Here is a 21,102-nt window from a genome sequence, read left to right as displayed (position 1 = left end):
GCGTAACTTGTCTGCCCATTTGTATAAAGCAAGAAAAAAAAAACCGAAGCTTCTGGTCGACTTTGGCTATTCTGTTTGTCAAGTGGCGGCAAGTAACTCTATCTAAACCTCATCATGCCCAATTTTATCGAAACAAATTGAGCCTTGCAAGTTAACTGCGCCAACTATCACACCAAATTACCTCTACTCACGATGCTATACGGTAGCAACAGCTCCAATTAGGACTGACAGATGATAAAGATCGCTATGGCCTGAATTACTGTCCCTGTCATAAGCTAGTAAAAAAAAAAACCACTAACGAGGTGCCTTTGACACAGAAAAGGTTCTCAAAGTAAACATCTCTGTGGATTTAAGTAAATAGTTTTGAACAGTACAAAAAGGCTCAAAATATGGTAAGGCAAAGAACACAGTGCTGTGTAAAGCATAGCCCACTTGCCCCGAGAATATGACGCTACAAAAAAAAAAAGAAAGACATTGAAAAAATGCACACCCCATCCCTTTTAAAAATTTCGAGGTCACCAGGTTTGCAGCTGGGCTCTGTACCACAATCCCCGACACTTTAATTCTTTCAACAGGTGAGGAGAAAGTTCTTACTTTCCATAGAATTAGAACATTGGAGTCTCTGTGGGAGCAGCAGCGAAAAACTAACACAAGCTCAATAATCTGGGAACATCTGAAAAGAACTGCCTAAATCGGCACAAGAATACCTCCTCTAAGCTAGCACTTTTTCACCTCTACTTGCAGCTGCCAACACCTGATTAAAGAGGACCAAAAGCAGAAATACCTAATGGAACAATATGTTTATGCATGTGCTCACACGATGCATATCAACGATGACACTGTTACCAGCAATGCCAACACACCCCTTCGGCCATGTTCTTCCAGCCATGCAGGCAATGACTGCATTAACCTTAATGTGAAAACAATTTTGTCTTGATACATACAGCTGGAGTTTACCCCTACATTCAATGCATTTTATATAGTTGTGCAGGAGTCCATCATTCTGCTTTGTAATGACACACAACAGCAAAGTTATTTTCACACACAACTGCAACATAAAAGAACCATTCACTAGGAACATATACAAGGACAGATGCCACTCCTTGTCATATGTGTTCTCCTGAACAATTTTTTTTTATGTTTGCAGTTATGTTTCAGAATCCAAATCAACTCAGAAAAACTTGCCTTATATAGCAAATTTATTCACCAGGTATTACTGCAACACAAGTATAAGCATATGAAATATTTAAAAAGCTAAGCCAATAGTACGGCTTGTTCTTCAGTAATTTATTAGAAGTTAGAATTTTCACACTACACACTAATTCCCCTCCTAGCCAGCCTATTCACTTCCATGTAACTACTAAGCTGAGCTAATGTACGTACAAATCCGCAACCTAGAGCTCTAAAAGTTGGCACTGCAAGCTACACACCTCACTATAAAATCACACATGAAGAAGAGTGGTTAACAGGCACTAGCAAAACCTATACAAAAAAGACTACTAGTGGCTACAGCCAGGACTTTTATGCACATAACAAAAAAAAAGCACTAATGCTACACAATGGCTATCCAGACATCTTAAATCTCTGCAAACATCAACTACCAAAAGCCCTCTTTTAATGCACCACAAATATGTACCAAAGCTAAAAAAAATTGAAAGCAGATTACAGGAAGTTTGGTGCCAAAGGAACAGTTTTACATATTTTATGCGACCACATTTTTTCAACAATTTCCCGAGACCATTCAATTTACACTGTCACCACATCAATAATCACATTCTTTTCAGCCTGCTCAGCACAAAGCACCAGCTGAAAGGAACTGTAAAGTAGCAGCTCAGTCCACAAGCTGCCTTGAACCAAGCCAAGGCTGACTAGCAGCAGTGTAGCATGCCAAGGGTTTCATCAAAAGCATAGCATGACAAGCTAAGGGTATCAGCAGCACTAGTGTGCAGGCTTGGGCAGCATTCCTGCAGTGAGAGGAGCTCAAGCGCCGGTGTGGGAATAGTGAGTGAGTCAGTGGGCAAACTGCCACGCCGTGCAGTACGTCACCTCGCTGGAAGGAGATCACCGTGTCACTCAGTTCTTCAATCATGTGAACACGACGCCCCTTGATGCCCATCACTTTTTCCAATGAGGACAAGCAGTATGTTCGGAGGCAAAGAAACAAAAGCACAATCTAAATCAGACAGCTGCAAGAGCGCTAGAATAAGGAACTTCTGGCTCTCAGATTCAGTGCACATTACTCAACTGACAAATGAAACTGTAGCAGCGGAAAATGTGCATCAAGGGAGGCACACATTCATAATGGAAAACCAGGGAAGTTAGTTAAAATAAACTGATTACTTTATCTTGTATTAACTCAAGGCTCAGGGGCCTCGATTAATGTGGAGCCTAAATTATTAAAAATTTTAATGCAAGCTTTCTGTTTGTTCAAGATGCCTTAACCTGCCAATACCACATTTATAATGGTGTGGTTTGGTTTATGGGGTTTAAAGTCCAAAAGCTACTCGGGCTATGAGGGATGCTGTAGTGGAGGGCTCCAGATAATTTCAACCACTTGTGGTTTTTTTAATGTGCAGTGACATCGCACAGTACATGGGCTTCTAGCATTTTGCGGAGGCGATATGTGACTGCCGTGTTCACAAACGAACCTGCATCTTTCAGGTCAGCAGCCAAGCACCATAACCACAGAGTCACCGCAGCAGCTTTATAAAATGATCATAGGCAATTTGCAGGAACTGCAAGGTAAGTTAAGGTCAACACCTTTTATGAAACAAACATCTTGGTATTAGTGAGACAGCTATTCGGAAAATGCCCTTCCTAAAGAACTTCTTCAGCGACTAATTACATGTGGAGTTATAGCAGCCTGAATATTCTATCCAACTTCACTTGCAGTCAACTGACCAACTGTTAAACCACACCTTGTTACAAAGCTAAATGTTTCTCAAGGTTCCATTTCAATTACCACTCCTGTCATAACGTTTATGTTCACATTGAAATGGTTGTGGATGTTAAACTTTCTTGAAGAGAAAGGTGTTGCTTGAGCTCATGGGCACAGCAGGGCTAGAGCTGCCCTGTGGACCTGTTGGATGAGGGCCCATTAGTATTCCAGCTTATCGCTTTTAGTTTACATATACCCAAGATATTGAATGTGTACTTGACAAAATGCTGACATTATGGGAATAAAATGAGAAAATTCAAAGTTTGAAAGTTCTAAAATGCAAAATTACTGCTCAACACTTCTTCTCAAAGGTTTTTGTACAACAAAAGTACACTTTTTATGCAATACTGCTAAGGTTAATCTCCTTGGACACTTGCCATTTTTTTCCATCCAAATAAATCTAATGCAAAACCAAAATGTAACCTCTGCACCATTCACATCTGAAACAAACTCGACTGCCATGCACTAGCCATTCCCTTTTCCATTCCTAGCTAATATGTTTAGCACATAGCAATGACCCACAACTGTGACCTTCCTGACGTCAGATTTAATAATACCTTGGTATGCAGTGGACCATTGCCATCAAAGAAAAATAAAACAGCTATCCTGACTGCATACACTGCATAGGACAGCAACCTTTGTTGCACCTCTAAGCGTGGCAACTACACACTCTCAAGGGGTAATTCAGGACACTTAATAACTACTCTTGGTCAATAAGAACAAAAACCACTCCTAAAGCCAAAATTCTGCCCACGTCAAGGAATACAAAGTCGCTAAATCCACTAGAATAACAATAGACATGAGAGGAGCTTGAAGAGAGGAAACTGGCACCAGTCATTCATGCAGTTTCTTTCATTCACACTTTTTCCGGTAGACCGCTTTACTTCTATCATAACTAACACAGATACCTTTTATTTGTTTTCTTTTATCATTGCAGAAAAAAAAAACCAGTTCGACTGACAGACAAAAGGGAAGAACGCCATAGTAACCAACCCCGCTAACAATGCTAAGTGCACTCATCGATGTGCCACTCTTATCGCGTCTGAGGGAAGGAGGAGGCAAGGAAGAAAGCTCAGGGGGTGACACACAACTTTAGAATGGCAGAATCTTCATTTTCATTCTTATGGGCAAGTTAATTTTTACGGGCAACACTGCATTTGAGACGTCAAAAACACAACCACACCTTAATATCACCTCCCCGCTTCACTAACAAAACTGAGGATTCTATTAGGTCGTCTCAGGTATTTGATGAAAGGGCTCATTGTTTTCTCGATACTTCAGCCATTCAATGCGCATAAGAGTTTTTCTGGTAATGTTTGTGGCATCATCGTCAAGTCATGTGAAGCATTGTTTCTGGCTATGAAGACAGCTTCTGTTTCGGTTTGCTGTTTTCGCTGTTAAAATGGTTGCACTTTGTATTTTGAGAAATAGTTGTTGCATCAAAGAATGTGGACTAACAAATGTGATGCGGCTATCAACTCAAATGTTCGAAAAACCCCTGGATTTGCCCTTTAAGGCTATGTGAGAGCTTGAAACTAATAAAACTGAACTTAAAAAAAAATCACCAGATATGAAATCAAAGGCTGTGTTTCATTCACAGTCAGAAAAAGTTGAAAGGTAAAACACATACCCAAGTCACCTGTCCTGCCAGTCTACATAGCACACCACAAGCCAATGTCATTGAAATTACATAATCTTGTCACACTGATGAGATGAAGAAAGACTGGATATGGATATGAATGGATGGACTACGCAATGAGAAATGCAGCAAATGGCCTTACATGTGTGCTTCCATTAGCCCCTTGAAAACTGAACCGTCTTTGATCCTGATCGCCTGACATATTAGTAATCCACTTTCATTACTAACCAGATGAGCACAGGAAAAACACTTTTTTGAATGCTTTCCTTCAAAGCTTAAATTCATTCAATTTATAACACAATGACATCAATGCAGTGAGCAGCAATATTTTTATGAAGACGACCTCATATCAATATGCTGCCCACTAAAAAATTTGTGTTTCGTTCGACACCCCAAATTACAAGGACAACACCGTTCAGACGTAAACATGAGTGCATGGGGCATGTATCCTGTGAACACTAGATTAGGTTTGATGTCTCTTCACGTGCAATCAACCGCAGATCATATTAAGTTTACCTACAGCACAATAGCTGGACATCCATACTGCAACTGTATGTAAAAGTTAAGGCAGCACAGCTGGCATAAGTGACATGACCTGCTGGTACCCCACAATGCAGTGAAAATGTTAATGTAGCTTGTTCAAGGCCCTTGCCCATTCACATTTGCTATTATCACAAGAATGCTTCAGTTTAGTCAAACATAAAATTCTGAAGTGCTGCATAGCCTCCAGTACCAAAGGGACATTATATTCTTTTTTTTAGATATCAACACATCCCTTACAACATACCACATTCCCTGGCTAAGCAATTTTTCCTTAAAGCACTGAATGTTAACAAAACTAATACATTATAAATAGGGCCTTTGTAATGCCCCCCCCCCCCAATTTATGAGGAAAAAATAACTTAAACAACTTTTTAGTTCAAAATTTTGGTATAAATAGGGTTATTGTACCAAAATTCGAGCTTAAAAAAAAACATTGACCAATTTTTTATCCCAATTTCGAGAAAAAAGCCTGAAAACGAAGGGCCCTAATCATAGTCAAGTAACTTTTGTGCGATGTGCATTCATAGCTGGAGGACCAAAAGGAAAGCTGCAACACACTGAACTTGGCAAGCAGCACACATGACAAACGATGTGAACAAAAAAGTAAAGACATGCTACAGTAGAATACAGCTGAAGAACCAAGTGGCAAATGCCCCTCAAAGGAGGCCCTCCACCCAATGGCGTCGACAGACTGTCATGACGCCACAGAGTCGCCTGCCAGTCGCCTGCAATGCCAAGCTGGGGATTAACTGAGACGTTGCGAAAACTGGTCGACGCCTTTGGTTGACGCCATCGGCAGATACCCCTTAGAGGGGTATCGGCCGCATCGTTTTTGAGCTGTATCAGACTGCAATGCAGTTATAAAGCGTCACAGAACTAACAAAGCTTTATGATCGGGTGATGTTCCTTCCACGGGCTATCAAATAGCTTAAAGCATAACTTAACTGTGTAACAATTATCATTTTCCCACAGTTTTCTTTTTCACCCGGGCATGTTATAACCTACCTTTTCAGGTACAACAACCATTTCTTCCAAGTTTAATGTAATGAAGGAGACATGGGTGAGTTAATAAATTTTAAAGCACAACTTGTGGTGCGGCATGAAACTATGCAAAAAGTGAATAAGCTGCAGATAAATACTTCAAGTTCACATTATCCCTCTTCAGGTTCAGCAACAATGAGTTATCCACTCTAGCAAATTCCTCAGGTACTTCTAAGGAAACACTGAAGGAGACAGGCAAGATTCCGATGCTGCGAGACAAATGAACATCATCCCTGAATGCTTCAAACAGAATGCTTAACAGCTTTGTGGAATATGACAAATGCTTGGCCTGTCTTTCTTTTCTGCTTGTCTATGCCCATAGCGCCCAAAACCAACTACCTCAGGTAAAAGTCAAGCTAAACTTTGTTTCAATTTTTTTTTTTAAATGAAAAGCCTTGACAAAATCTCCGGAATTAATTTCTGACAGAACATCGTATCAAACACAATACCGGAAAACCTCGCTGATTTTTTAGAGGATCCAGGAAAAATGTCGGAATTTCCGAATTAACGATTCACTATTTAATAAGCTATTACTGTTTCCCATGCTCTCACTCATGCCAGTTCAGTGGACAAACCAACAAAATAATATTACAAATGCCCCCCCCCCCCTCCCCGTTTCTTACAAAAATATGTTTTTGTCGGAACATTTTACAGAAGGCAAGATCTATGCTGTGCCCTCTTAACTAAAGACAATTTTAAGTATCCCAAGCAAATGAAGGAGCAATATTTTGTATAGCTGTACAAAACAGCTGTACAATAACGCACACAACAACACATAATAGGCACCTTCCTTGAAAGCTGCAAAAGGCCACACCCTCTTCCTCCAATAATTCTACAACCAGCATTTTTTTCAGCTGCTCGCCTATTCTGAACAGTCAATCATGAATAGAAACTCGCATTTGCCAACATTCCTTGAATATGTAAAGTAGGATGAGCGATCATGAAATCAACACCTTCTGTTCTCAACTGAGAGCCTGCAATACCTACACAGAACCACTGGTGACAATGATGATGCCATGAGTGCTTGGCGCACGATTACTGCACCCCTTGCCTCAAATGCCAACAAAAAATCTTCGTGTGATACAGGTACAACTCAAAAGGTGCCAGTGACGGTTGCTTAGGCTTCGACAGAAATACATTCAAAATGACTGAAGACGCATGCCTGAGTCAACATATTCCTCATCAGAGTGCACGCAGCGCACAGACATGCAGAGTGCATGCTGCATGTGGCACTAGAGAAATGTGGATGCTCTTGCCTCAGGATCCAAGCCTGTTAAACAGTCGTTCTCGACCCACCCATATTTTCCGCTCCGCCTCCTTTCACTTACCAGAATTTGCTCGTCTTGGAACAGTTCCAACGTTTGCCCCTGAAACTGCACTGTACTCCACGAAGATGCTCCCATGTACAGGCTTATCGCTTGTCAAAGCAAGCAGTAAAATGTTTCTATGCCTCCTACTTTCCTCGTCACAGAGGCACCCACAGACTCACAGCACCAAAATACAATAAAGAGTTGATACAATGGCTACTGAACATATCACCATGAAATAGTTTTTATACACTAGGCAGGTACCCAATTCTTAGAATTTAATTAGCCACGCATATACGATATTCAAAAAATTTGTTTGAATTAGGGTAAAAGGTTGTCAAAGTGGCTGAGGCACAGCTGCAGTCTGAGTGGGGTAACATTAAAATCTTTTAAGCCAAGAAAAATGAATATAACATTACGTTTATGAGCTGCTATATTTTACTAGTCAGAATAAATATTTCCCTACCTTTGCCAGAGTCGGAGTTGCGAATGACAATCTCATCCTTCAAAAAATTTCGGCCTGGAATCCTGAATTGAAAGATAAAAAGAACATGTGAAATCTAAATCCACCAATACTTAAGAACCTTAAACGCCTTTATATTTGGCACAATCCTTATCATAATTACCATGAAAGTGTGCTTTTCTATGCAGTCCACATATGCAACTAGATTTTGAAAGCTCAACTAGAATATCAGCTATAAAGCGTTTTATAGTTTTAATTGAAATCTTTGTTACAGGCCGTAAGCCGAAAAATGTTCAAGAATTATTAGAAATACCTACACAACTGCGCCACGCAAGATGCACTTTGCACGATGATTTTGTTTTTCCACTTGCCTCAGTGAAGACACATTGGTAAAAAAATCTATGAATAGAACATACAAAATAAGCTTGGCTTACCAATGTAGGAAATCTACTAAGTGTCCCTCCGATTATGGGCCCATTCACACTTGCGAGTCACAGAGGTTGTGAGACTGTTTTGGTCGAAAAGTGGCAGTCGCAAACGGTCGCATTGGTCGAAAAGCGACAGTCACAGGCCAGTCGCTCGGTGCTAGATTTTCCAGCATTGAGACTGCGAGCCACAAACCGCTGAACCAATCAGTGAGCGAGCCGAGCTTTCGGCAACGACGCCAACCGCGGATGCGCCGGGCAATGAACTGAGCTGCTCCCTGGCTGCCGTAGTCGTCTCTAAGCCAAACCGTTTCACATCGGCCAAAGCAGACGAAACTCTCGAAAGCGCGCGAACAACGCCATTCCCGAGAGTTTTCGCTCCAAACAAGAAGGCGACCCGTAGGTGGCACTTGCAAGTGTGAACAATGGTGTTTGTCGAGCTGCTGCCTGGTCGCAAGCAACTACTGGTCACATGCCCTTTGCCATGTTCCTACGCAAGGTGCTACATTAACAAATAGAGACTTTGGGGAAGTCGGTCTAGAAATTTGCTCGCCGCTCGACATAATCGTAATCTGCATAAAAATAAAACACCGGCCCTAGCTTCGCTGCACTTTTGACGGTGCAAATCGATTGATAACTTGCCGAAAACTAAAAAATTCTAGGGTCGCCAGCGGTGAGTCAGGCTTTGTCAACATGGCGGGTGAACACAACCATGGTGCTTCCCCGGCGATTTTGTCGAGCCGGCCATGCTCGATTCCCGCCATCAGATTAGACAAACTGTCAAAATGCGTGGTAGGGTCATTGAAATTTGTTCCTAGACATTTGTCAACAGTGTGTACGCAATGCTGCGAGAACACCCCCACTCGATCCGTAGAATTGGCACAGTGTCGCCGACAACGGTTCACCAAAAAACTCTCGCTTCGCAAACATCACGGCTGCACACCTCGGGAAAAAATTGCCCAGCAACTATGCAAAGCCCCTAATGCAAAACCGTTCGGTTGTCACGATTTCACTGCGTACCCACAATGAGCGGCTAATCATTTTTTGAGCACAACAAACACAACCTCAGATGCCACGGCATTTGTGGCTTTGCGGCACTTTTCAGCGCGATACTCTTGTAGCCTACAGTGACGCCCCACCCCTGCTCACTGCCTTTTTTGCACTTGAATAAAGTTTTGCTTCACTGAATACATTGTATCTTGACATCCTCGTAGTTGCGGTGCATTTAAAGTTCGACTGCTTTAGCTTTTCTCATGTGGTCACTTATATCGAATGACTGCTTATAACGGATTTTTTCGCCGTCCCGCTGGCTTATAACGAGGGATTACTGTACTTTTATTTAACTCAAGTATATTTAACTCAAACATGCCATTCCTGAAAATTTGAATTTTTGCATTTTTTTTACCATTTCAAGACCCAATAAAAAAAGCAATAAAACATGTTATGCTGTAACAAACATAACAGATGACTGCTGCAGTGCAACTCACTTTGCTGGTTTGCCAAATTTTCCTGAACTTTTAAGAACTTCTGTAGGCTGCAATGACAGAGGCGGCGATGTTGCCGGTGCAATGGGTGTCATCGTGTGCTGTTGCTGTTGCGGCTGCACTTGAAGCTGAGGCAAAAAGGCCATCTGGTTCGACGAGGAGTTGTATGTGCTGAATTCATGACCCTAAAAAAAAAGTTACAAGTGAAAAATGTGAGATGTGATAAGGCAGATTTTAAACACCATCTTCATTCGATTAAACAATTCCAATCAAACAGCCCAAGGTCTTGAAATCAAACAGCCCAAGGTCTTGAACATCAGATGCTACAGCTATCATGTGCAGGACCACTTCAACCTACATAGTAAGAGGCACTAATTTTTGCTGCCATTAAGCATGCGAGAGCAAGGTAAAAACCTGCCAAAATACAACTGAGGCTTGCTTTTCAGTACATCTGGTGTTGCTGTCAATCACCACAGGCTCCCCCTCACTTCCCCTCATCACCTATTAGGTTCACGATGTCCACTCCTCGTACTTCAGTGCTGCAGTCTCCAACCTAACAAGCTGAGCAAACTAATTTCACACTAGAAGCATCTTTTGAACTGCATGTGGTATTCGTCCTAGACTTCAAGGCTTACTATGTTGTTGGCAACTAAAGGCTGCATTCTAGAACGAATGGCTCCTCTACACTTCGCAATCCAAAACAGAAAAATGGCTATACTTGAAGTGGATGGCAGTGGGCAACTACGCATGGTCAGCAGGACGACTCACTTTAAGCTTGTCTTGCTCATGGATTTTGACCACACAGCATGCGGTATCCCCAGATATAACTGATAAAGTAACACGATTGCTAGATGCAATGGAAGACAAACCACCGAGCCACCACGGCGGCTGTTAAATTACTTTATTGTCTCTGCAGTTCATACAGCAACATACAGATGAAGGGATTTGCAACCTAATGATAAATATTGCATTATTGTACAGCATAAAGTGGCTCTTGTATGTGTTAGCAAGCCTCCACTATGCGAGACATGGTCAGTGCACACACGTAATGGACTGAATCGCCTAGTAACCCCAAGGAACAAGAAGGATGAGGACATAGTGCTCTAAAGCGTTATAACAAGGGCAGGGGTGGATCTATGAGGGAGGTTTATGAAGGAAACAATTCAAGATACAACCAGACAACAAAACTGAAAAACATCCTGCTCCACTTGCACGTGACAAAATTAGCCAGTAAGCGGACAGCATCTGCATGCATGGAAGATGACAGCAGGATCTTCCATACAAGCAGCAGAACTTTTCTCGCCATAGTTACCTTACCAGGGCAGCTACAGCCCATGTTGTAGCCAGGCTGCACTGTTTGACACTAAAAAGCACAGGTACCACGCACAAGACGAGAGTAAACACAGGGCTCAATGAACCCAGCTCATTATCTCCTGTGTAAGTAAGGCTGGAATGTTTACCTTTCCCTTTTTTCATTTTTCTTTTGCAGTGCGATCAGTTAAATTACTTTATTGTCTCTGCAGCTCATACAGCAACATTCACAGCTAAGACAGTTTGAAAGGAAATGGAGAACGGACTCTGGTGCTACTTGCAGCCCTTTTTATTTGATTCCGGCGTTTCCCACGAGCTTGATTTCCAGGTTAAAAATCTAAGACTTATGAATCAGTTTTTTTATTAATTTGCCAAGCATACAGGAACAAAGTGCCAAATGGATTCCCAACTCATCAAAGCAGCAGCCAGTGATGGTTGCCACCACACAGCCACTGCCAAAATTCACTATGTACATAGTGACACCATCTGGCCAAAACAAGTATTTCTGGAACACGCCTTAATCTCTGTAAAACAGGATGCAAGCTGCAAGCTCAACATGCGGTGAAAGGCCCCTTTATCCTAGCACTGCAGCAAAACTTACCTCCAGTTCTGCAAACGTGCGCTTATAATATTCGGTCAAATTCTGATTGCACTTCCAACCCATGGCACGCAGTTCAATCACCTCGAGGAGCCTCAGGCGACCAACTACATCAAGCCTCTCTTCCCGTGATGCATTGCGCAGAGTGACAAAGTAGCAATCCAACTGATCTGAAAAAAGAAGTTACCGATTACTGCTACTGCACCAGTACATATGCTTAAATATGCACAAGAATCAGCACAGCTTACAGAAGTATCCTTTGCACAAAATGAAACTGCCTTTTGTTTTTGTTTTCTTGCACACGTATTCAAATCCATCAAAATGAAAATGAAATGTTTTTAACTAGCCTGAGCTTTTTTTTTAAACTGGATAAATGTAACTAGCAACATTGAATACTTTCGAAGTATTTCCAAGTTTTAAAGTGCTGAAAACATACTTATGAGCAACTAAAACCAAAACTAAGAACATGACATTCTGAAAAAGTGATAAGTGCATTTACTTTCCTTGGTTGCAGGTAAGAGCATAAGAGTAAACCACACTGATGGTATATCAACAACACTTTATTAACATGCAAAGATTTATTCCACTGAAAAATAATGCTAGGTACGTGGTTGCTGTTATAACTAATATGCTAGCCATTCAGAGCACCATGACAAAAATCTATGGCACAGTACACATCACTGTTCAGTTTAAGTTCTATTAGCAGATTTTCCCAATCACATGGCAGTGGTATATGCACTGCTCTGAAAACATCTCAACAGATTCATCCTCTTCATATTCCCGTCAAAATGAAAAAATTCAAATATATATATATAGAAGCTACCTCGCCTGCAGCCAATCAGAATAACATGCGACACTGGAGATGAAAACCTTTTTGCAAATGGTAAAAAAAACATAGCACAAAAATTTTTCACATTTTTCAGTTTCACACTGACTGAGGACCTTGCCACAACTGTCGTGCCACCTAGTTTTCACAACACGGACAAGCTGCATAGCAAAAAGTTCATACCTTTGAAGGAAGACTCCATCGAAGCACCCTTGAGTTTTAGAAGGTCACAAACATTAGCAATTAGGGGCAGTATGGTAGCATCATAGTTTCCATTGTTCACAGAGATATGGAGCATTTCGATTTCCTTGAGCACATCTTCATCAGTAACGGCACACTGCGCTGCAAATACATTCAGACACTTACTTTCTGCAGGCAAGTAAATTTATGGCACGTTATGGTTCTGAGAAGATGAATGACTTACCACCGTAAGGAGAAGCTTAATGGTTTTTGCCACCTCAACATGAAAATTGTCCACTTCAACTGTACTATGCTTCTCAAAGCGCATCACTCTATTCTATGAAACATTTTCAACCTGATAGGTGGTTAACTCGGCAAGAGCTTTTCCTGGCAGTGAACGGAAGAACATGCCGAGAGTCCATAACTCATTCTGCAAAATAGTTCGGCTACACCAGTGCGCATAGCCACCTGCCGAGTTGCTCTCTCTGCAGCAACTTCACACCATCGCTGGGGCAACTGGCACAATCTATGGAAGCTTCTTGTTGCTAGACGTGCCTTGAAAATTTGTAATCAAGAACACTTTTTCCTTGACTTTCAAAGTCAAAAGTTGTCAGTTGTTAGAAATATGCCTCGAGTAATGAATAGCGGCAATGTAATACATTTAGGGGAAAGCTAATAACTGCAAAAGGGAACTATATTCCACTGAATAAGAATAGGAGGTGCATTTCAACTATGCAGCTTCTACTCCATTGCCAGAAAAAGTTGTTGCGGAGTATAGTACACAAATTTTGGTTTGCTTTGCTTTATGGGGGTTTAACGTCCCAAAGCGACTCAGGCTATGAGAGACGCCGTAGTGAAGGGCTCCGGAAATTTCGACCACCTGGGGTTCTTTAATGTGCACTAACATCGCACAGTACACAGTACACAAATTTTGAGAGCTTCTCTGCTCAAACTTCTGCCATTGTGCATGTAAATTTAGAGCAGACAGAAGAACTACAGAAACTAATTTCTGTCACTTGGCCACAGAAGCAAAAATGAATTTGCATGCTGGCTAAGCCACAGGGTGGCTCTGCGTGGGCATTGTTTTATACCCCTGTCACACGGCTAATTTCAATGGCCATCCAGGCGAGAGCCTTAGAGATTCTCAATCGCTATCGAACTCGAAGGAGTTGTGTCGCTGCTACATGGCACATCTCAATGGCTATTGAAATGGTTCTCGCATTTTACGCCAAGCTTGTGTGGCACCACAATCGCTACTTTCGATTTAGAGCATATAACAAATATTGTTATAAATCTGAGCTAAATGCTGAAATACACTTTTTTGGAGTCCCAGGAGGTTTTTATTATTATTAAATACCAGTTGCGTTGTCTTGAAAGACATTGCCTTTTGTATGATTTGCTGTCGCAGTTTTCGAACGCTCTGCCAATACTGACACCGCTGGCGTTTCAGTCTTCTGCGATGAAGAGTATAAAAGAAATGTGCTTTAAACCAGACCGATACAATGTTTAATTACTGTACAGACCAATATTTTACTGCTAGAATTAAAGTTTAGGAGAACAATGTTTGTTCATGCTTTTGTAACGTGCACGCATCCTACACGAAAGTGCGTGTTGGCGTCACTCGAAGCAACGCTACCAACCTTGAGCAAGGCTTGAAGGCCCTCGAAACCTCGACAGAGTTCCACACTGCTCCGTTGACTCAATAGACTACTGACTCCTTGGCTATTGAAACTGCCCACGTAGCAGTGCTCAATGGCCTTTGAGTCAATAGACTATCGGTTCGAGGGCCTTTGAAATGCCCGTGTGACAGGGGTATTGCTCTGACCCATATTACCCTCACATTTACTTCCAGCCTTGGTAACATGCTACACTTGACTTTGTTCACAATTAACAAACTCCATGTACTATCTTTACTACGAATTGTGTGTGATGTGCCTAGAAGGGGAGGTGTGAAAAGCGCACCGCTCACCATTGAGAGCAGTGGCCCCCTTGTATGTGCACTCCGGTACGGCAAAATCAAGCGCTGTGGTCTGGGGCGCCGTCTCGGCACCGGCGAGAAGGTGGCAGTCGCCGCAGGCCACAGTCGCTTGGAGGTTTCAACACATGTATGCGTGCTTGGCAAAATTTGCGGTATCTCGTGAAGGCTTTCCATTTGCCACAAGAAATGCCATCAGACTCAAAGAAGATGACGGCGTATATTTGTGCAACAGTGTCATTGTGCATGTTTCTGACGAGCACGCTGTGGTTTCCGCAAATGCCGCGGATGAGTTTTGTCTTCAAAATGAATACACATTAAACATCTGCTGATACTTTTGCTTTTTCTAGTTATGATGATTCATGAATAGTATAAGAGCATGACAGCAACTGTTTGTGTTGAGCAGCATCTCTCCTGCAAACAATTTGACGATGGTGCTTTGTATGTGCTTGCGATTCCAGATACAAATTTTGCACATTAAAACAGTTGTGCTCTTCATCACGCTTGCCTAAGAAGAAGAGTTTGCTATTTTTATGCATGCCAATTGCCCTAAAAGAGCCTTACCAAGAGAACTCTTCACGTTTGTGGAACACATTTCAAAGCAAACTACGGGGTTCTAACAAGTTTATATTTACCGTAGACGAAGCGACTGCTCCGGACAACTGGAACTGCTCATGTTGGACTGCAATTCTGGCAATATTTAGTTAAACGGCATTGGTAACAGCATGCACGAGTTCTTGATGTGGGAATTTCTTGTCTGTAGATGTAATTTAAGCACCAAAGTAACAAGCCCAGCACAGTATACGAAACGAAATGAAAATATTTTAGTTCAGGCAGACTAAATACTGGCATGGCTAATTATCACTTCTAAAGCGTGGTTGGTATACATACACTAAACAAAGTGACTGGGAACCTAGTTTGTATTTCTTTAGCTCTATATTTTTGTGTCTTCAGATTAACACCTAAATTAATCTGTTCACACTTCATTTGGTGCTGGTTTGCAGCAGGAAATTGATCAGATTACGATACCGCACATCCTCTCCCTAGCTCTTTCTTAGGCGTAGCACCTACTATGTTTCCAAACATTCCACAGAGCCCAAAAATAAAAATAAAATGAATCATTCGCATTGTTGAGGCAGTCTTAGTGCCTGGGGATTAGCATCACATCCAGTAGGATATCAACATGAGTTGAGACATGGTGAGAATTAAGTGTGATACAGCTATCACACACACCTTTTTTAATAAAAATAGATAAATAAATATCAGTGGCCACATTTTTCTGCTTGACAGGAATTTCCCTCCAGTGTTAAAGTAACCTGAAACTCTGCTCAAAGAAAATCTAAAGCCATAAGATGCGTGAAATGCATAGTTGCAATGGTTACTTTTTAAAAGGTTTGCAGAGCACAAGCAGCACACATTACTTGTTGGATCAATTTACATTATCTAGAAAATGCATTGATCTCAGTTTTTGTACTACAGATATTAAATCATGAATTTTCAAGTGCAATATTAAAGCTCATCGATTTCAGCAGAAAATGACTGAAGAGGCAAACTTCGTCAGGTTAGCCTAGGGCTACTGAGGCAAAAAGCAGAACAGTAAAAAAATGAAAGAAAAGCCAGCATAGGCTTGCTTGGAAGTAAAGTTCTCCCTTCAAAAATTATTGAATGTTATCCACTCCGTTCAGACTAGAAACTGGCGAATTAGCTGATCTTGGTCGGCTCACAACTCACTCGAGATTCGCTGTAGTGCTTGCCAAAGTTGGCGGTGGTTCTGCGCAATACGTGAATTCCTCGAAACGAGAGTGCCGGCATTCTATGTCGATGAGGTTTAAAGACAGCTAGTAGATTAGTACCATCAGAAAAGGTACACAGCAAGCATCGCATAAGCTTTGCCATTGCAGTAGCAAGCAGATGTTGTGCAACACAGTGACTGCGTCCCTGACAACAGTGCTGCCACGTGGCATCCAGGCGTTCAGAAGCCAGTTTCGCCTCGCAGGTTTTCACACCTCCCCTTCCAGACACCCTAGCTGAGCCTTCAGCACAAGGAAGACCATCCTTGCACAACTCAAACTGTGTACTAGTATCTGCCAACTCCCCGAAGTATTAAAGCAGCCCTGCCGTTCAACACAGCTGCCAGTCAAACATTCTAGGACATGTGGTGCCTGCATTTTCCAACATGTACAGTACTCACGGATTGAAATAGGACATTCGGAGCGCTAGCCTTGCAGTGCCACGCAGGCATGTGGTAAACCACAGGCCGGCTGATTGGCTACTGGAAGGAACAATTCTGCTTTGTAGATGTTCTCCCTCTCACGCCATACCACAATGCACCACCTTGGTTCCATGAGCGTCTACGGGCGGCGCTCCATGAAGCGACGGCCACGCACTCCGAATGTCCTATTTCAATCCGTGAGTACTGTACACTGCTTTTAAACCATATTAGATGAATGTATAACTTACCATTTGTATCAATCAGCATAGTCACACTCTCTGACGGACTGAGCACAGATGATGGGGACTTCTCTGGATCTGAGTTTAGGCGTAGCGGACGTGGACGCTCAAGTTTTCGCACGCCCTTAGTGTTTTTAGCTGACATCTCTGCAGACCTTATTGCCTAAAAGAGCTGAAATAAAAAACTACTTTAAAGCAAGCTTTCAATGATTTTATATGGTGTAATACAGGACACAAATGCAGTTACTGGCTTCAACACAAGTGATAAATTTTTTTCCCTGGGCGTGCACACTAAACCACAAGAACAATGGTAGGAGCAATATTTGGTAGCAGTAAGTCGGGGTTCTATGATGCAGCAGCTCGGGGCTACAGTGCGACAGTACAGGAACAGTGAAAATACAGAAAATGAACACCAGCAAGAACAGGTCTCTGGGCTGCAATTACAGGACTGCAGAACTCCTGAATTCGCTATGTAGTTCCTGAACTGAACATACAAACAGCTATAATGCGCGTCCGTTCCTGAACGCAGTATGTTACACACCAAACGCCAAGACTCGTCAAATCAGCAGTTAAGTGAGCGACAGCGTTGCAAACGATTCATGCCTATGAAACTTATTGAACGCGCGAGTTGACGCCGAATGTACGCTATTTGAAGCTGTGAATTGCAGATATATAGCGCTGTCGTTAATGATGGTGAAGGACAGTTTAGAGAGTTCAGTGAAGCACAAACTGATGCTCTGCGGCTTCTCCGAAAGCACGCGGAAACGAGGAGGCAAGGTGGTGACACAGAAAAGCTATGCCTTCGTTTTAGGCTGCAATGGTACAAAAATTTAGGCCTAGTTCACTGACACCGCGTGCTGCAAGTCAGGCGAGGTTACTACAGACAATAATAATGTCACCATTCCTAAATCAAATTTCCGTGTACGATTTTCTGCCCGTGCAGTGAAATTCCTGGCCCCATAAGCTTAAGTGCCACACAGCGCAACGAACATGCTGAGGAAACGCAACCATTCTCTGAGTGAAGCCATTTAGCTTACTCGAGAATTCTTCAATTACAAAATTACACTGTTGCTGCTACACAGTACTCAGCGCATCAACGGTCGGTGACCCTGCGATATCTTGACACATTTCAAGATTGTGCAATGGTCGCCATGCCGACAGAGATACCATCATATCAGAAATACAGACAAGATTACATCTACGTGCTGAGCAATAAGAAAAAAGTATTTTGGTGCCATACCTCTCCAAAGAAAAGATAGAGCCACCACGCGAAACGACTACGTGCAATGCTAATAATGGCCGACTGGGTGGGCGCTTACAATACAACCTCGCTTACAACCTCGCGCCCACACATCCACCTTTCCGAACACTTTTTTTTTTTTTTCAGCCGTAGTGGCACGAAACGCCTTGTGGTGGCAGCAGCTGTAGCGCAGACGATGAAAACGAAACTGCTTTTGGATAGTCTTGTAGGAAATCCACATTTATTTGACGTCCCGGTAGCCGCGGCTGGTGAGCCGGCGGAGCGGGCTGTTGACGTTGCTGGCAGGCCGGTTGCTGAAAGTGTTCTCTGTTGCACGAGCGAGAGCTTCTGGTTTGCGCGAGGCAGGTCGCGCCAACTTCATCTTCATCAGCGCCGCTGGCGATGCCAGCGCCGCTACAGTCTCGCGTCACAATAGAAGGAGTTGTGGTAAGAGTTACATTACAAGCTTTTCAGATGCAAAATTCAGATGCAAGCATGTCAGTTTTCTGCATCCGCTGCAAATTTTTCCTCAAAAGCTGCCTGTCTCTTCCGGGCTCCCAAAGGTCACATAGACGAGTATGCCTTTGGGAGCCCGGAAGATACAGGCAGCTTTTGAGGAAAAATTTGCAGCGGATGCAGAAAACTGACATGCTTGCATCTGAATTTTGCATCTGAAAAGCTTGTAATGTAACTCTTGCCACAACTCCTTCTATTGTGACGCGAGACTGTAGCGGCGCTGGCATCGCCAGCGGCGCTGATGAAGATGAAGTTGGCGCGACCTGCCTCGCGCAAACCAGAAGCTCTCGCTCGTGCAACAGAGAACACTTTCAGCAACCGGCCTGCCAGCAACGTCAACAGCCCGCCCCGCCGGCTCACCAGCCGCGGCTACCGGGACGTCAAATAAATGTGGATTTCCTACCACAAGACTACCCAAAAGCAGTTTCGTTTTCATCGTCTGCGCTACAGCTGCTGCCACCACAAGGCGTTTCCCAAAGGCATACTCGTCTATGTGACCTCTCCCGGGTTCGAACCCGACCGCGGCGGCTGCGTTTTTATGGAGGAAAAACGCTAAGGCGCCCGTGTGCTGTGCGATGTCAGTGCACGTTAAAGATCCCCAGGTGGTCGAAATTATTCCGGAGCCCTCCACTACGGCACCTCCTCCTTCCTTTCATCTTTCACTCCCTCCTTTATCCCTTCCCTTACGGCGCGGTTCAGGTGTCCAACGATGTATGAGACAGATACTGCGCCATTTCCTTTCCCCCAAAACCAATTATTATTATTATTACTACTATGTGACCTAGCTCTGGATGTTTCATCCACAAGATTAACTTGTACGTGATGACAGAAATACTATATTTATACAGGTAATTTCTAGTAATATACAGTCAATTTCTGGAAAGGGATATGACAATGCAGGTCATTCTGGCAATAATTGCAGGTCATACTGCATGTAAAACTCTCTATTTGCGTACTAATATGGGACTAACGGCACCCGCCGCAGTGGCTCAGTGCTTAGGGCACTCGTCTACTGATCCGGAGTAACCGGGTTCGAACCCGACCGCGCCGGCAGCCTTTGCTGCACACGGGTAGCAAAGGCGCCCGTGTGCTGTACAATGTCAGTGCACGTTAAAGGGGCTCTGGAAGGCCTTCCGAGGAGCGCACATTAACTCACTTAATCACTGCACTGTGTTGTCATGAAAACCAGAGCCAAATAATGCTCTTCTACACGCAGCAGACGACCCACAATCACACGTCAAAGTTGGCGAGTCCTTTTTTTTATAGCGTTGTTTATTGCCTCAGGGCATAAGGGGAGTTACGAAGAAAAGAGAAAAGAAAGAAAAGCAAAGGGTGGGTGGGTGTTAAATAACGCAGGAAAGATGTGCCGATCTAATGAAAGCGAGAAGGGAGCGATGATGTGGCCCCTGCGTCCAATCAATATATGAGAACGGGTTGTCTGGGTGGGGACCCGCTGCTGCCAGATAGCGAATTCTAGTCAATAACCAGCCCAGATTAATACCGGAGGGAGCGCCACCCGCTGGTCTTACGTAGTAGCACACCACCACAACAGTTGGCTTCGGTAATTTTACAGCAACTGCAACTACGCCCTGATACGAGGTGCACCAAGTTTCCAGAGAGAGGCATACGTGAGGGAAACGCGTGTTAACATACACCGCCGCCTTTCCCGGAGGGGAAGCAGTGTGCACACGATGGTCGTTCATCGAAGGTGACGCATAACCACTGAAGCCCGGAATTGCTGGCAAGGCATTGGTCTCCTGCAGTAACATGGCCCACACCTGGAGCTTGTGCAAGCGAAGACGGGTTTTGAGCTCTCCCAGTTTAGTGGAGAGGCCTCTACAGTTCCACTGGAGCACACCAGAAAAGCCGGAACGCGCCATCTTCGGTTAGTAGTCCAAGCGTTGCAAGAGAACAGATGTCAGGTTGGATAACTGGGTAACTATGAAGCGGAGCAGGGACGCTGTAGAGTTATCTGGCAATGTAGCAGGTACTCTGGGAGGAGCGATGAAAGAAGCATGTGGGAGGGACATGCTCGGTGCTGATTCATCATTTCTAGTGGCGGTGTCAGATTTCGCTGCATGTCTACGGCGGGCAAGCAGTCCATGGTGTTGTCGGAGCCTTGAGACCTCTGCCAAAAGGCATGCAATTAGGTCATCAACTGCTAC

At 43.3% G+C, this 21,102-nt stretch overlaps 1 protein-coding gene across 7 annotated transcripts in view; it reads right to left on the bottom strand.

Moving 5' to 3' along the window:
• The window catches only part of LOC144113544 (uncharacterized), a 119,201-nt gene extending 100,637 nt beyond the window's left edge, over positions 1 to 18,564 (bottom strand). For 4 of the 7 annotated variants that reach the window (XM_077646671.1, XM_077646672.1, XM_077646677.1 and 1 more), the window contains exons 1-7: positions 18,422 to 18,559; positions 17,191 to 17,353; positions 12,759 to 12,917; positions 11,753 to 11,919; positions 9,844 to 10,025; positions 7,935 to 7,996; positions 2,047 to 2,118 (exon numbers count right to left, since the gene is read on the bottom strand). In XM_077646671.1, the coding sequence (XP_077502797.1) occupies positions 2,047 to 2,118; positions 7,935 to 7,996; positions 9,844 to 10,025; positions 11,753 to 11,919; positions 12,759 to 12,917; positions 17,191 to 17,326 (778 nt within the window). In that variant the 5' untranslated portion in view covers positions 17,327 to 17,353; positions 18,422 to 18,559. Of the gene's footprint in view, positions 1 to 2,046; positions 2,119 to 7,934; positions 7,997 to 9,843; positions 10,026 to 11,752; positions 11,920 to 12,758; positions 12,918 to 17,190; positions 17,354 to 18,421 lie in introns of those variants that run through there. The other 3 variants (XM_077646673.1, XM_077646674.1, XM_077646675.1) reach the window with 2 other exon arrangements.
• Positions 18,565 to 21,102: the final 2,538 nt, after the last annotated feature.

Source organism: Amblyomma americanum, chromosome 1, assembly GCF_052857255.1.
Source record: "Amblyomma americanum isolate KBUSLIRL-KWMA chromosome 1, ASM5285725v1, whole genome shotgun sequence".
Taxonomy (NCBI): domain Eukaryota; kingdom Metazoa; phylum Arthropoda; class Arachnida; order Ixodida; family Ixodidae; genus Amblyomma; species Amblyomma americanum.
This window is presented reverse-complemented; position numbering and strand designations above follow the sequence as displayed.